At 42.8% G+C, this 13,955-nt stretch overlaps 1 protein-coding gene across 2 annotated transcripts in view; it reads left to right on the top strand.

Moving 5' to 3' along the window:
• The window catches only part of FCHO2 (FCH and mu domain containing endocytic adaptor 2), a 1,284,287-nt gene that overhangs the window by 1,069,440 nt on the left and 200,892 nt on the right, over positions 1-13,955 (top strand). For both annotated transcript variants that reach the window (XM_069627506.1, XM_069627507.1), the window contains exon 21: positions 5,531-5,663. In XM_069627506.1, the coding sequence (XP_069483607.1) occupies positions 5,531-5,663 (133 nt within the window). The remainder of the gene's footprint in view (positions 1-5,530; positions 5,664-13,955) is intronic.

Here is a 13,955-nt window from a genome sequence, read left to right as displayed (position 1 = left end):
ATGGCTCAAATTAATGAAGCATAGAAATTTAACAATGCTGAACGGATCCTTTGAAACAGACAATCCACGAGACCTACATGGAAAAGAGACAAAATAACCTCAATCATTGATTATGCTTTTATATCAGTAGACATAAGACAAGTGAAAGATTTCACCATCTTACACACGGATCTGAGTTATCACAATATAATGTTGATCGAATATCAATATATCAAACAAACCAAGAAACAATTTTATATCTCGCAGTGTACATTCACCGAACAACGAATCAAATGGACAGATTATAAGTTAAGCAAACTCTTAGAAAATGTCTCCCAAATAAACAAACATGTTGAATATTATACCTGTGTGATCATGATGTTCATGGAAAATAATTGAAAATACAGCGAACCCATACTTAAGAAGCTAAAGCCATTCGATGCGGTAATCAAAGCTGCTAGGAATAAGATGAGGGCTGAAATAAAGAAATTAAAAAAACAAGAAGGCCTGGAAATAAAGAAAAAAATCACAAATATTCAAACAAGATGTATTGGTCACATTAAATATCACAAAGTAATGAAAGAGCAGCTAAATAACTGACAAATGTTACAAGCTTTATTGAACAAATAAGGAAATTATTAAATCAGGCGAGAGACACAGGTACGGCCACATTATTATTAAATCCCATTTCGGAATCAGTTTGGGAAGAATACATAACCGACTCGCAACTTTAATAGCCTATAACCGTACTCAATTTTGGAGCTGGATGAGAATACTATCTTTGACAATCTGAAATTTGACTCACTTGACATCCTGATCTCAATTCAAAAACAAGCAACTCTAGAGCTCCAAACCCGGACGGACTGAGTAACGTGATTCTGAAAAAACATCCAGGAAAACGGGCAATAATAATAGAGATATTTATTGCAATGAAAACACTTGGGAAAATTCCGATTAGTTGGAAACATTCAATCATAATCCCAGTATTTAAAAAAAGAAACAGAAATCTCCCAAGCAATTATAGGCCAATAACCTTATTAGCCACAGTAGGACAATTTTCTGCACGTATAATATTGAAAGATCTAAAAATATGGCTGACGGAAGAGAAGCTAGCAGATCCATACCAAGCGGGCCTTGTTCAAGGTTTAGGCACTTAATTCATCTACTGCTATTGACAGTCTTAAAGTAAACTGAGATGGCTAAAGAACCTTTATATATAGCCTTCGCCTAGCATTCGACTCCATAGCAAGAGAACTACTGTGGGAAAAATTAAAGGAAGATGACTGTCCAAAACACATCTTTGTAGCAATATATCAACTTTACTCAGAAAAAACTGTGCAGGTGAGATTAACGGAAGACAGTCTGTTAACTAAATCCATTGACACAATGCATGGATTAAAACAAGGCTGTGTACTTGCTGCAACTATTTTTAATTACTATATTAGAAAATTGAACATCTCAATTTATGGAGCAAGAACCTTTCCACCAAAACTGAACTGCCAAGCAATATCTCATTTATTATATGCGGCTGATCTTGTGCTGTTTGATAGGTCCCCGATAGGTCTACAAAGGCAACTAAGTGATCTACATCAGTTTGCGGAGAGTAATCATCTGGATATTAACATAGGAAAATCAAACATTTTGCAGATTCAATCGGTTGCATCAACAAAGTCGTCACAGAAGTTCATATGGCGTATTCATGGAGAAATTGTAGAAATAACGAAAGAATACAAATACTTGGGACTTAATATAAATAATCATAAAACTGAACAAAATGATAGTAGAAGAAACAATGCAATCATTAATATCACAAGCAAAAACGATACAAAAGAAATATGGCAAGTATACGTACATCGATATCCCTCTTATAAAATACTACAAAGAAAAAGTGATTGCAACAATAACATATGGAGCAAATACTAAAACACCGGAAGACCAGCCCAAATGGGATGTAATTGAAGGAAGATTTTGGAAAACACTTCTCCCGGTACCAAAACATTTTCCCATTCCAATAATACGCTATGAGCTAGGACTTCCTTCGATCGAAACAACAGTAATATGGAACAGCATAGCACTGAATGCCAAATGCTTTAACAAGGAAGCAATTGATGACACTATGATATCTGTGCTAGCAAAACTTTTATAATCAAAGAGACAAACTCTATGAACAACTTGGGAGCATAATTGTGTCACCCGAATGGAGAAAATAGATATTGATTTAAACCTCTTCTGGATTACCTCCCCCTGAGCAAAAAGGAAGTGTTGGCAAGCAGTGTGGATTAATAACTGGGAGGAATGTGAAGAATATAAAAGCTTTTCCACAGGAAACTTTCAGATGAAAAGAATGAACACCTTTCCAGAATATCTAAAGAAATTCCCGAGCAAAGAATATCGAGATAAATTAAGGAGGCTTAGATTCAATCTATGGCCGACAAACGCAATATTAGCTTCAAGATCAAAAGGTCTTTGGAGTAAGGGATGCAGATTCTGGAAACTACCAGAACTGTTGGAAACTTTAGAACATTTATTAACGCAATGTACAAAGTTACAACTGCTTTGCAAAGACCGACTTAAAAAAAAAATGTTTTAACAGTACGGCACAGTGGATCAAAAGCAATTGTGGGCGTTGATTTTTAACGCTTCGAAAATATCAATCAATTTGACAACAGTAAGATTTTTAACCGAGCTGAATGTAGAACCCAAAAGATCATTTGAGACAGAGTCCAATTTAAAAAAGCAAAAAGAAAAAATATAAACCTTGAAAAGACAATATAAACCTCCGAGAATTATCTCGAACGAACAGAGTAAGGAATCAGGCCGAGAGAAAAACCGATCAGGTGAATCCCGACTGAGTAATACCAGCAAAGCTCATTATTGCTTACGAACTTCTTACTTAAAGTATTTTTCTTTCCTTTTTTGGACTTGATATATATAATTTATTAACAGCTGAAGACTTTCTAAGTTGTGTTTTATTCTATTAGAGATTGGGTATAAAGTAAATTTTAACTGTTCAATAATAAAAACTGTAGAATACGAATAATTGGAATGATTTGGAAAGTTGTTTGTCAACTAAAACAAATCTAATAAAAAAATTAAAAAAAGAAAGAGGGTAGAGAGGGGGCCCAGAGGTATCAGAGAGAGAAGGGAGGGGAGGAGAGAGGCTGGACAGGATGTCCTGGGTTTTTGAGATGAAATTAGAGGCAAGGGCCTCGCTGAGGGCCTGAGAGGCGACAGGAGAGGTAGAGACTGCAGCAGGGTTGGCCATCTCCATGCAGATTTTAAAGATATCGGCCGAGGTGTTAGATGCCGCAGAGACGCGGGCTTGGAGATGGGCTGTCTTCTGAGTGCAGACAAGGAGCCGGTAATGCCTTTGGAGCAGGCGGCAGGCCAGTTTGTCAGAGGATGCACAAGAAGCCCGCCATTTCCTTTCAGCCACCCTACACTTGCGTTTAAGGGTAACTAGGTCAGAGTTGTACCAAGAGTTGCACTTGGCTGTGGGCTTCAAGCGGATCCTCATGACGGGGGCAAGAAGATCAAGAGTATCAGAGATAGAAGATTAGAGCATGGAAAGGGCTGTGTCAGGATGCGAGTCAGCCAGGGGTGGAGGAGGAAGAGATAAAGTGGTAGCGAAAGCCTCAACTGACGAATGCTTCATGGGTCGGATGACCGAGAAGGTAGGTGGCAGTGTTGGAGTTGGCTTGGCCTGAGTGGTAGAGAACAAGAGATGGGAGGAGAGGAGAGAGTGATCGCTCCCGGAGAGAGGGGTGGTCAGAGGGATAGAGAGGGGGAGGTCTGAAGAGATCAGAGCATCAAGAGTGTATCCTGCAAAGTGAGTTGGGCCAGAGGGGAGAATAGAAAGAGAGGGAGAGTCGCAGAGGTTGTGAAAGAGTTGAGAGGAGGGACAGGAAGCATCCAGATAGATGTTGAAGTTTCCAAGAAGGAGGAGTTGAGTGGTCAAGGCCAGGAGGGAGCAGGAGAGGTCAGTCCACTCGAAGAGGAAGGAGAAGATCTGACCAGGATGCCGATAGATAGTAGCCACAGTAAGAGAGTGGCCAGGAGAGAGAGAAAGCCTGCAGACAAGGCATTCAAAAGAGGGGTAGGCCTGCATAGGAATGACAGAGGCAGGAATCCACTCCGGGAAGATCAAGGCTACACCGCCTCCAGGATGGTTGGGTATGGGCGCGGAGAGGATCTTGTTGCCATCAGGTAGGAGAGCTTAAAAGCTTGTGACAGAGCTGCCCATTTACCATGTCTCTGTGAGACCGAGGACATTGAGGTCAAGCTCTTCCAGGAGGCGGCAGATATCAGATGAGTGTTTGACAGCTGAGCGAGAGTTGAGAGTGGCAATATGGAGAAGGTTGCCATCCTTGAGGGACTTGTAGACGGAGCCTGAGGGGGGACAGAAGAGGAAGGAGGAGAGGGCAAGGCAGAGGCAGGGAAGCTGAAGAAGGGAGAGACGGGACAGCAGGTGCAGAAAGGAAATTAATGAGGTGTGGGAAGCGTTGATCAAAGAGGAGAAGGTTGATCTGAGGGCCTTGGACCATGACGGTGCCATTAAAGTAGACATTAATGATTACATTAGAGGAGTGGAAGGGGTCCAGGAGTGCTTCCCACTGGGTGCTGCCATTAATGGGGGAGGAAGAGAAGGGAGAGAGCACAGAGACCATATGGGGAGTCCAAAGGTCAGGCGAAGGAACGACAAAGAGGATGTCGGTGAGGGGTCGGTCTGGAGGAAGCGCTGGAGTAAGTGTCAGCGATAGGAGGACCAGGGTTAGAGTCCAAAATATCCTTTTTGAACTTCTTCCTACCAGACTTAGTGAGAAGGGTAAGATAGTCAATGGAGAAACAGTTAGAAGAAATAGGAGAAACAGAGAGTGCCATAGGTGTCATGGAGGAGGGTGTGGGGGATACAGGATTTTGGGAAAAGCAGGATGGGGTAGCACAGGGTAGTCACTGGGCACAGCTCGTCTTGGCATCCCAGCTGTGGCTGTACTTTATGGCTGCTGGAACACCACTGGTGACAGAGGTGCTTATAGGCAGATGACCCATTTCTTCTACTGACTTGTTATTGTTCAGTACTCCTCTCCTACTGTGCTGCCTCTGGGAGCTGCAGCCAATCCTTCCTTCCCCCTAGCTGTGCTTGCTTCTTGGTTAGGTGGTCACTCCCTATATATGGCATGTTGTAGTTTCTTCCTTTGGGTTTGCTATGCTGCCTGACTGTCGTCTGTGACTTTTTGCCTTTATCTGGCAGTTAGGCACAGTGACGGGATTGTTTATTAATTGGCTCTTGGTTGGCTCTTCTTGGGTTGCTGGTCATTGCTAAGTGCTGATTTAGACAGACAACACCTATGGGTCCTAAACTTTACTCAGAAAACTTTAAAACCTATACACCTTGCTTGCCTCAACCCTAATTAATGTGGTTTTTATTTTTTAATTATATACGTACGTAACTTAACATTGCATGTGATTTAAGAATAATGACCTGTTGACGCATCTGTGAGAACTACCAGAATGTACGAGTGATCACTAACATTATGTCTTTTTTGTTAAGTGATCCTTTACAAAGTGACTCCGACACCAAGGATTTCTGGATGAACATGCAAGCTGTGACAACCTACCTCAAGAAAATATCCGAGCAGAACCCCTCCGCTTCCTATTACAATGTGGATATATTAAAATATCAGGTATATTTTGTGCCGCCACTGTCGCTGTTATAGCGATTCCTTAATTAGATGTAACTGAGCCCTGCTACGAAGTAACTTTCACTCCTAGAATATGGCCTATTGATTGCAGCCTTCCTCCCCATCACTTAATGTAACATCTTATTTGTGATGAGCATCGCTGACTGCCTACTGTCATCGAAACCCTGAACTGTAGTTGGCTGTGCATGAATTACTGCTGTGACATCCTGGTACAAGTGACTTTGATCTTGCCTTCGTTATCATTACATCGGGCATATTTATAGCTGTGTGTATTTACAAATATTGCAGAGGGCATGAACAATGCCTAACTATGTAATACGTGTCTTTTTGTGCAAGAGGTCTAAATATAACACATGAACAATCATTCTTAGTCACAGGCAAACTGTGAAAGAGGGTGTAGGGTGAGAATTATCTGGTGAAGGCAATCCCAAGCTGTAGGCAATATTTAGTAGTGCCAGTAAAAACTGATTATTGATTATTTGGCAAGTAAAAATAAATGTTTTTGTACTGCTGGCAACTGATCATTTACATGTTCTACCACATGATGGTGATTGCATGCATTGTCCCCTTTTTCCAACCGTAATCTTCCCGAGCCACCCTTTAACAGCCTACCTCAGTTGTATTTTTCAAAATAATTTGTATGTGCATTTTTCGAACAGTACAGTATGATACTGAACAGTGCAGGCGGAATCATACACTGCGTGTTATATTTAATATTTACCTGTTTCAAAAGGACCCCTCTCCCAACGTCCTGTAATTACAAACACTTCGAAGGGCCTCCTAACAGCTTTAGTCTTATATCAGTCCAACAAATTACATGTCAACATTGTGCACGCTCACTCCCCTGCATGGAGTGTTCATGATGGTCATCTTTTCTTCAGGCTTCTAAATATACCCACATTCCTAAAAAGGTCAACGAGGGATTTATTTCCAGTGTACAAACCAGTGTTAATTACTATTCTCATGTAATTTTCAAACAATGTTCCCAGATTGTATGATAAAAGGTACTCCTTTCATCAAACAATGTTCCCAGATTGTATGATAAAAGGTACTCCTTTCCCCACCTAGGACAGCGGGTTTCCTAGTACTTCCCCTAAGAGCTTTTCTTTATAGTAATATGCCCAATATAAGTACTGAAATTGGATTAAAGGCAGACATGCGCTAATAGACCTTTTCCACAAATATCATAGGTATTCTCTTCCTATAATTTTCCTATAGAGAACCCACTTCAGAAGGCCACTTACTTCATAACGCCTCTAACAGCAGGGCTGTGTACGAATGTAAGCTTCATACAGGATAGAAATCTGGTTTGAGTTGTTTGATTCAAACTGCCAGGCTATTATGCAAGTCTATGCAAAAAAGATGAGCATAATTGCCCTTGGCACGTACAGGGTTAAAAACGTTGAGTTCAAATGGAGAGGCTGGAGGGAAAACTGTTATTTGCCCTAACTAGGCAACAAAGGCATGTCACATCTGCAAGTGTTTGTAAAACTCGTTGGCCTCCCAAACATATTCCTCTCAAAATCGTTTACTCTCCAATTTATATGACATTGTCCATGTTTTTTATGCCTTTTAACTCCCACGTCCGAAAATTGGGCTGTCTTGTAAGCCGAGGTAAATGATGCAGATTTAGAACAGATTTGTTGCATATCGCCACCCTAACCCTACTCCTTTAGTCGCTTGAAGGATGACCTTTATATATTTTACTACAGAGCAGCATGCCCATTTACAGTGTTTCTTAGGGCTCAAGTCGAGGTTACATGTGGGTGGATGGAGTCCCTCCACTTTTTTCAGAGCGCACCTTGATATGCTAATTTCTGGTGGCGCCACATTCATTTGGTATGGTATTGAGTCGCACCACTTTTATTTTTTAGGACTTGACCCCTGGTGTATCTAAACCTGCCATTAATAGATCAAGCATGCCTGCCTTTTGTGAGCCACCATTCATTCACCACGTCAAGTGTGTGGCCCAGTAGTAGTTTTAGGTTGGGGAGACTGAGGCCTTGCTCCCACATCAAGTTATAGACTGTAGAATCAACAGTCTTGAGGGTCATCTCTGCCTATCATCCCCAGAGAGTTGTGGACCAGGTACAGGAATCAAGGAAGGGATATCAAGGAGGGAGCCTCTTCCAATGCACTTCATCTGCAGAAGAACTAGCTTGTGCTGGCTCTAAGTTGTGCTCTCGAAACTTTGCTTAGTTTGCCTTGACTTGACGACCCAGTTACTTAGGTTTCCTGCTGTGAGTTGCAGAAAGGAGTTCATCAAGAGTGCATGATTCCCACCTCTGACAAGGCACTGGATGGGTTTCTCTCGGTTCTCCTTAAGAGCTGTATGGCGTCCAGATTCTTTGATCACACCCATCACCTGAGGACCCAAGAGTTGGGGATCTCGCAAGTACAGTAAAATATTAGCATATAGCTAGAGACACTCTTCTGCCCCCATGGCCTCTGGAACACCTTACCATCCCTCCTTACCCACTCTGTGAGTGGTTCCAATGCTGTCGCAAAGAGGAATGGAGTCTGTCTAGTGCCTCTGGCTAACTCAACCTTTTTGGAAAGAATTCCATTAACCTAAAACCTTGCCATGGGCCCTTAATATAATAAACTCAACCAACCAATACATTCTGGTTCAAACCCAATTTTCTTCAAATAACATTTACATATAACTCCATTTGATGGAGTCAAAGGCTTTCTGAGTCCAGGGAAAGGATAATTACCTAACTATCCAGCCTATCTATTAACCCCATTGTGTCATGTATACTTCCATGAATGGATCTTGTTGAAAGACCCCGGACAAAGCCATTCTGGTCTTCGTGTCTTAGATCATGGATGATTCCCAATAAACAACCTGCAGGGACCTGCACTAACATCTTATCTTCCCGATTTATAAAATTGATGGGACAATAGGATTCTGGGAGATGAAATAGTTTGTCTTCCTTCAGTATTTCCATGATAGTTGCCTCGCGGAGATCGGCAAGAGCAAACCTCTTAACTCACTTTCCAGGAACTTCGTCAACATGGGTTTCGTCACTTTTCCTTTTAATTTCTTCAACCAGTTAGCCTTGTAAGCCATTTGGAGAGAGCATGGCTCCCTTTTAAGCTGCTTAATAACAACCTCTCACCCCTTTTGTTAAGCCTGCATCAATGAGGTCCCTCTGCAACCTTGACAAACATTTGGCAGATTAGCCATTAGGGCTGCAAGCTGTTCATTCAAACTCTCACTTTGTGATGTATATTATTCTTAGTAATATTTGACTAAGCCTCCCCAGTGTCTCTTTGCCTCTAGTTTGAACTGCCTATTCTCTCCTAGGATTCCTCCATGGTACTTGCACGGACATCACTGTGTGCCAACCATGCCAGCAATCTCCCTATTTTATCACCTTGCTCATACAGTCAACCTTCACTCACCCAGATTTGATTAAATACCATATCCATTGCTTTCACCGTATTTCCTCCCTTCCCTTTTGTAGCTCTCAACACCTCATGTGATAGGCTTGCTAATTAGTTATGATCCAGCTGCTCCGCTTTGTGTTCTATTTCTTCCAGATCTAATACCCTCTGGTTTGTTTTTCCCACAAATCATCTCCACAGCACTGTCCCCCATAGACCAACTTGCTTGCTTCCCATAATGTTTGTTTACTCTCAACCGAATGCATATTAAGTGAAAACCTTCCATCACTGTATAAAGGTTCTCCCGTAATTTCTTATCCAATAAGTAAAAAGCATTTAGTCACCACACTTGTCCCTACCACGGTATTGTGGGTTGCAACTGGATTGTCCGGGTGGGATGAGAGAATGGCCTCTTCTGGAGAGTGACGTATGGGCCTCGCAGAGTAATGAGAATAACCTTCGGCCCTGGGTGGAGAGCCCTCAAGGCTACCTTTATACCCAATGCATCAAAAAGTTGGTTTGCTTCCATTATGCCTGGCCAAGCTAGATCTATCTAATTCAGCCTTAAGGTCCTGTGAGACAAGTGCCACGCTTGACAGGCCACCCGGCACAATGTCTCACCTCGTTTAGGATGGCTTTCAATAGGATAGTCTGTGAGTAAGAAATTAATAAAAGTGTAATTATCTTCCTCAATGAAAACTGAAAAACCTATGGATCGACCTCACACACATATTTTCTCACCATTGACAGTGAATGCAAGTGACTTTTTTTTTGTAAAATCGCCACTCCCCTGGGTGAGAAAGCAGAATTACTATGCCAGTGGGTTCCCTGTCCAGAAACCCCCAACAACTACCCACAAGGTGGTTGCTCTGATGCAGGACCCCGCATCCAGTTTATGCCTCCTGATATATTGCAGGAATGCCTTCCTGTTTCACGTTGTTGAGCATTCCATGTGTTACTTTTCATGCTGTCAAATCTGGTAATTTCCTGATCTGTGTCAACAATTATTACCCCAATCATAGAACTGTGAGCCTCACATCCCTCCTGAAATATTTCATTAAAATACCCCCTAGTCTACAAACCATCTTCCACCCCACCTCGCATGCATATGTCATCCTTTAATTAAACACAATATAAAAAAACTTGAAACTCCAAGCAATCCAATTGATCAAAACGTATCTGTCGCCCCAAAATCAATCTAGCTCCCACTTCAACCCTTTGTTTGTTTACCAACTTCCTTATTATGGCTGACCCAAAGTCCCACTTCGGTTGCACTGCCAACCTGTGGCACCCCACTCATCCATCAATCCAAATAAGATTTCTTTTTCTATCTTTCGTAGTTCTGTATTTTGCATCACTGCATTTCCCCATCACCACTCGGACCAAAGGGCGCAAGGCACCATTTCCTGAAAGTAGTGATGTAATCGGAGCAAGAACCAAAATAAAACCCTGTCAGACCCCAGAAAAAAACCTCTCACATGATTATAAGTTGGACATTTCAAACATGCTCTTTGTATCGCAACTGAATGAGGGGGGATTATCATGCCCGCGGACTTAAAACCAGTCATGCACTGATTTCTGCCATTTCTAGCCTCAGTCCTCAACTCTGACCCTCTTCATTGGAATCCGCATGACTTTGCACCCTCTCGGCGCTCCTGGTCTCTTTCTGCACATTCCGTTGCTGATTTCTTATTTGGTTGCCTACGAGTCCCCCTGTGTCCTCTCCTTTATCTCAATCGTGCTATCATTTGATGATATGGCTATTCTTGTGTTGTCACAGCTCACTGGTGTTTGTATTGGTTTGAAGGTATTCTTCTGTTTTTTGAGACCTTTGTGTATATTTTCAGGGCTTTCTCAGGCTATGCCCAGATGTGGATGGTTAGGTAAGAATTGGTGCAGACGGGGTGGGACTACACAAGACTTATCTGCTTGTTATTAGGTAAACCCACCTTTTGGTATAGGTCTGTACTATACAAGTTGCTAGTGTGACAGAGCAGCCAGGCTTGTCGCAAGAGGGGTACATGTGAGCAGTAGAGCTGTACAAATGAAATCCGTAAATACAAGTAGCCAAGTAACACTTACACACACAAGGTTTCAGTTATAAATATTTATTTATTTTGAATTTAGGATTAACGTTTCCTATGGACACTTTGTTTGAGCACTTGCATCCGTTTTATATAGAAGGCCCGTCACTGCGCTGACATGCTCTGTGCTCGGGCATCGAACTGCCTGCGCCAGCTCCTCTCCAGGATTCCTCTGGAGTACACTCTGCTTCCTATGGGAGCCTTTATGTCAAAGATGGGAAAAATCTTTGACAGGCGGAGATCCTGTTCCTTTCGTGATGGAAGAAGTGAGGGACTTCTTGCAGGGGTTCCTATGCTAAGGGAGAGGGGCTGTTGGAGCTGGCTTCTGACTTGCTGGAGGCCAGTGGTTGGGACACATTCCCGAGTTGGACATTTTACCAGTAGAGACTCCAGGGAAGCTGCAGGCTTTGTTCCATTGGGCTTGTGGCCAAAGTAATAGAACCTCGGCATGCCAGCCTTCTCCAGGCCAAGGGTTCAATTTGAACTTAAGTACATTCTCGATGAAGATCCTCATTGACTTTTACCCCTGCAATAGAGGCTCTGGCATTGGAAGCCTGAGAAAAGCCTCCCTCCATCTCAGCAGTTGACTGGAACAAGGCCGAGAAGCATTGTCCGGCTGCTTCTGAACCAGATTTGCTGTCCACCAAACCCTTTCCTGAGAGCTTTTGATCCCTGGAGAGGGATCTTGACCCTTTATCCTGGCCTATATCCTCCGTTTTGGATTTTTTGCTGCCTTTTGTTTGAACAGCCTGCAGATAGGCACTGTGAAGGGGTACCTGGCTGCTGTCTTCTTCTTTAAAATGACCCCTGAGCAAGATTCTTTCTTCTCAATTCCCACTGTTATGCAATTTTTGCTGGAATTGTGCCTTTAGTTTCCACCACACCAGTGTGTGGTTCTGGCATAGGATTTGAATGTAATGTTGACATTCTAATGGGCACTCCAGTTGAACCCCTGCATTCATGTCTCCCCCCCCTTAGATTGCCCATCGCTGAGGTGATTTTTCTAGTTGCCATCACTTTCACTAGGCGAGTAAGTGACCTCCAGGCATTTTCTGTTAAACCTCCCTGTTTGGTTTTCTCCAAAGATAAGGTGACATTGAGAGTGAGAACCTCCTTTCTTCCAAGGGTGGTCTATGATTTTCATTTTTCTCAAATGATCCATACAATTATTTCCTCTGCCCCATCCTACAAAGGCAGTGGAGCGATTCCATCGGATGGACCTGATGCAGGCAATCCACTACTCATCTCTTGGACAAGGGACGTCCAAAAAGATTACCAGCTTTTTGTGGTTTATGCTGGTGCCCATGCTGGAAAGGCTGTGATCCCGTTAGTGTGGATAATTCTCTGCATTTAAGAATGCTCTTATCGCTCTGGTAAAGATGTTCTGTGAATTTCTCAGGGGTCATTCTACCACCTCTGACCTACAGAGGGGCATGCAGGGGGGTTTGGGAGGATAGTCCCAGTCTTAGGACATTTGCCAAGTAGCTACATGCCGGCCTCTGCACACCTTTGCCAAACATTACTGCTTGGATTGCTTTTCGAGTCTGGTCACCCGCTTCCTCAGGGCGTTTCACAAGAGTTTTCTGATTTAGGTAGTGTTCTCTTGCTTTCCTCCCTCCTCCAGATCCACGTACTGCTGTCAGAGTCTATCATAGATGAGGAATCCATTGGAGGAAGAAATCCATTAGAATAACAAATCACTTACCTCTCTGTAATTTTAATTCTAATGAACGTTCCTCTCACAGATTTCTAATTTCCCTCCCAACCTACGCCAGGTGGTGGATAGCTAGTACACCTTTGCCTCTGCAGTTCCTCAGTGACGGGGTGCTAGAAGTAGGGTCATGGGGCTTGGCGCCTGAATATATACTGGGCATGACATGTCTAGCGTGGGGCGCATAGGGGTGACAGGCAGAGCACCCCCTGGTGGCAGAAAAGCTTCTGAAGAACACGTGCGCTGGGATACAATTATCATAGATGAGGAATTTGTGGGGCTAACATCCATCAGAAATAACTTTACTGAGCTTACTTTTAAAGCTATTCACTTGGCTGGAGATCTCGATACAGAGATGGACAGGCTCTGTTTCCTTTCTCATGCCAGTCATGAGTGGATACTCAAGACATTGGTGGTACAGGTGATATTTCAGATGTATGAATCACATTGATTTCATTGCAACAGATAAAAATCGCAAATATGAATTGTACGCATATCTGAATCAAGGCTCTCTTGGGGATGCACTGCAGATCTTGTGGGATCACTGGAACCTGTATACGTTCCCTCCTCCTCCGATGTTGCTATTAGTCCTATATAAGTTACAAAACTCCCACTATTGCTCTCTCTGGTAGTCCCAAACTGGCCAACTCCCATTTGATACTCTGGCCTCCTGAAGTTGAGGCGTGTGGGCCCTTATATTCTCCCTGTATCATCAGATGACATTTTCCACACCTCCTCTCGATGAATGAGCTTAGCAGCTTGGTTCCTGAGAAGCTAGTTTACAGTGATCTATTGTTATCCAAGCAGAAACTATTAATTCAGGCTGCCAGAATATGATCTCCCGAGCAGCAATCTAAAAGTAAATTGGCACGTTTCTGCTACTTGATGCTTAAGTGCCTTCCTAATCTACACTTGGATTCTTTAGACAATGTTGTTTCTTTTCCCTTTGACGTGCCAGCATTCGGTGTTAAGGTCCAATCTTGGAGCTTGTAACAACCAGCACCACTGACCTCACCACATGCCTGGCACACATGAACTATTGGGTGACTTCCAGCAGACTTAAGCTCAACCAACCCAAAACAGATTTTA

Source organism: Ambystoma mexicanum, chromosome 6p (assembly GCF_040938575.1).
Source record: "Ambystoma mexicanum isolate Mex_15411 chromosome 6p, UKY_AmexF1_1, whole genome shotgun sequence".
Classification (NCBI taxonomy): Eukaryota; Metazoa; Chordata; class Amphibia; order Caudata; family Ambystomatidae; genus Ambystoma; species Ambystoma mexicanum.
Note: the sequence above shows the minus strand (reverse complement) of the source record. Positions and strands in the feature narration are given on the sequence as shown.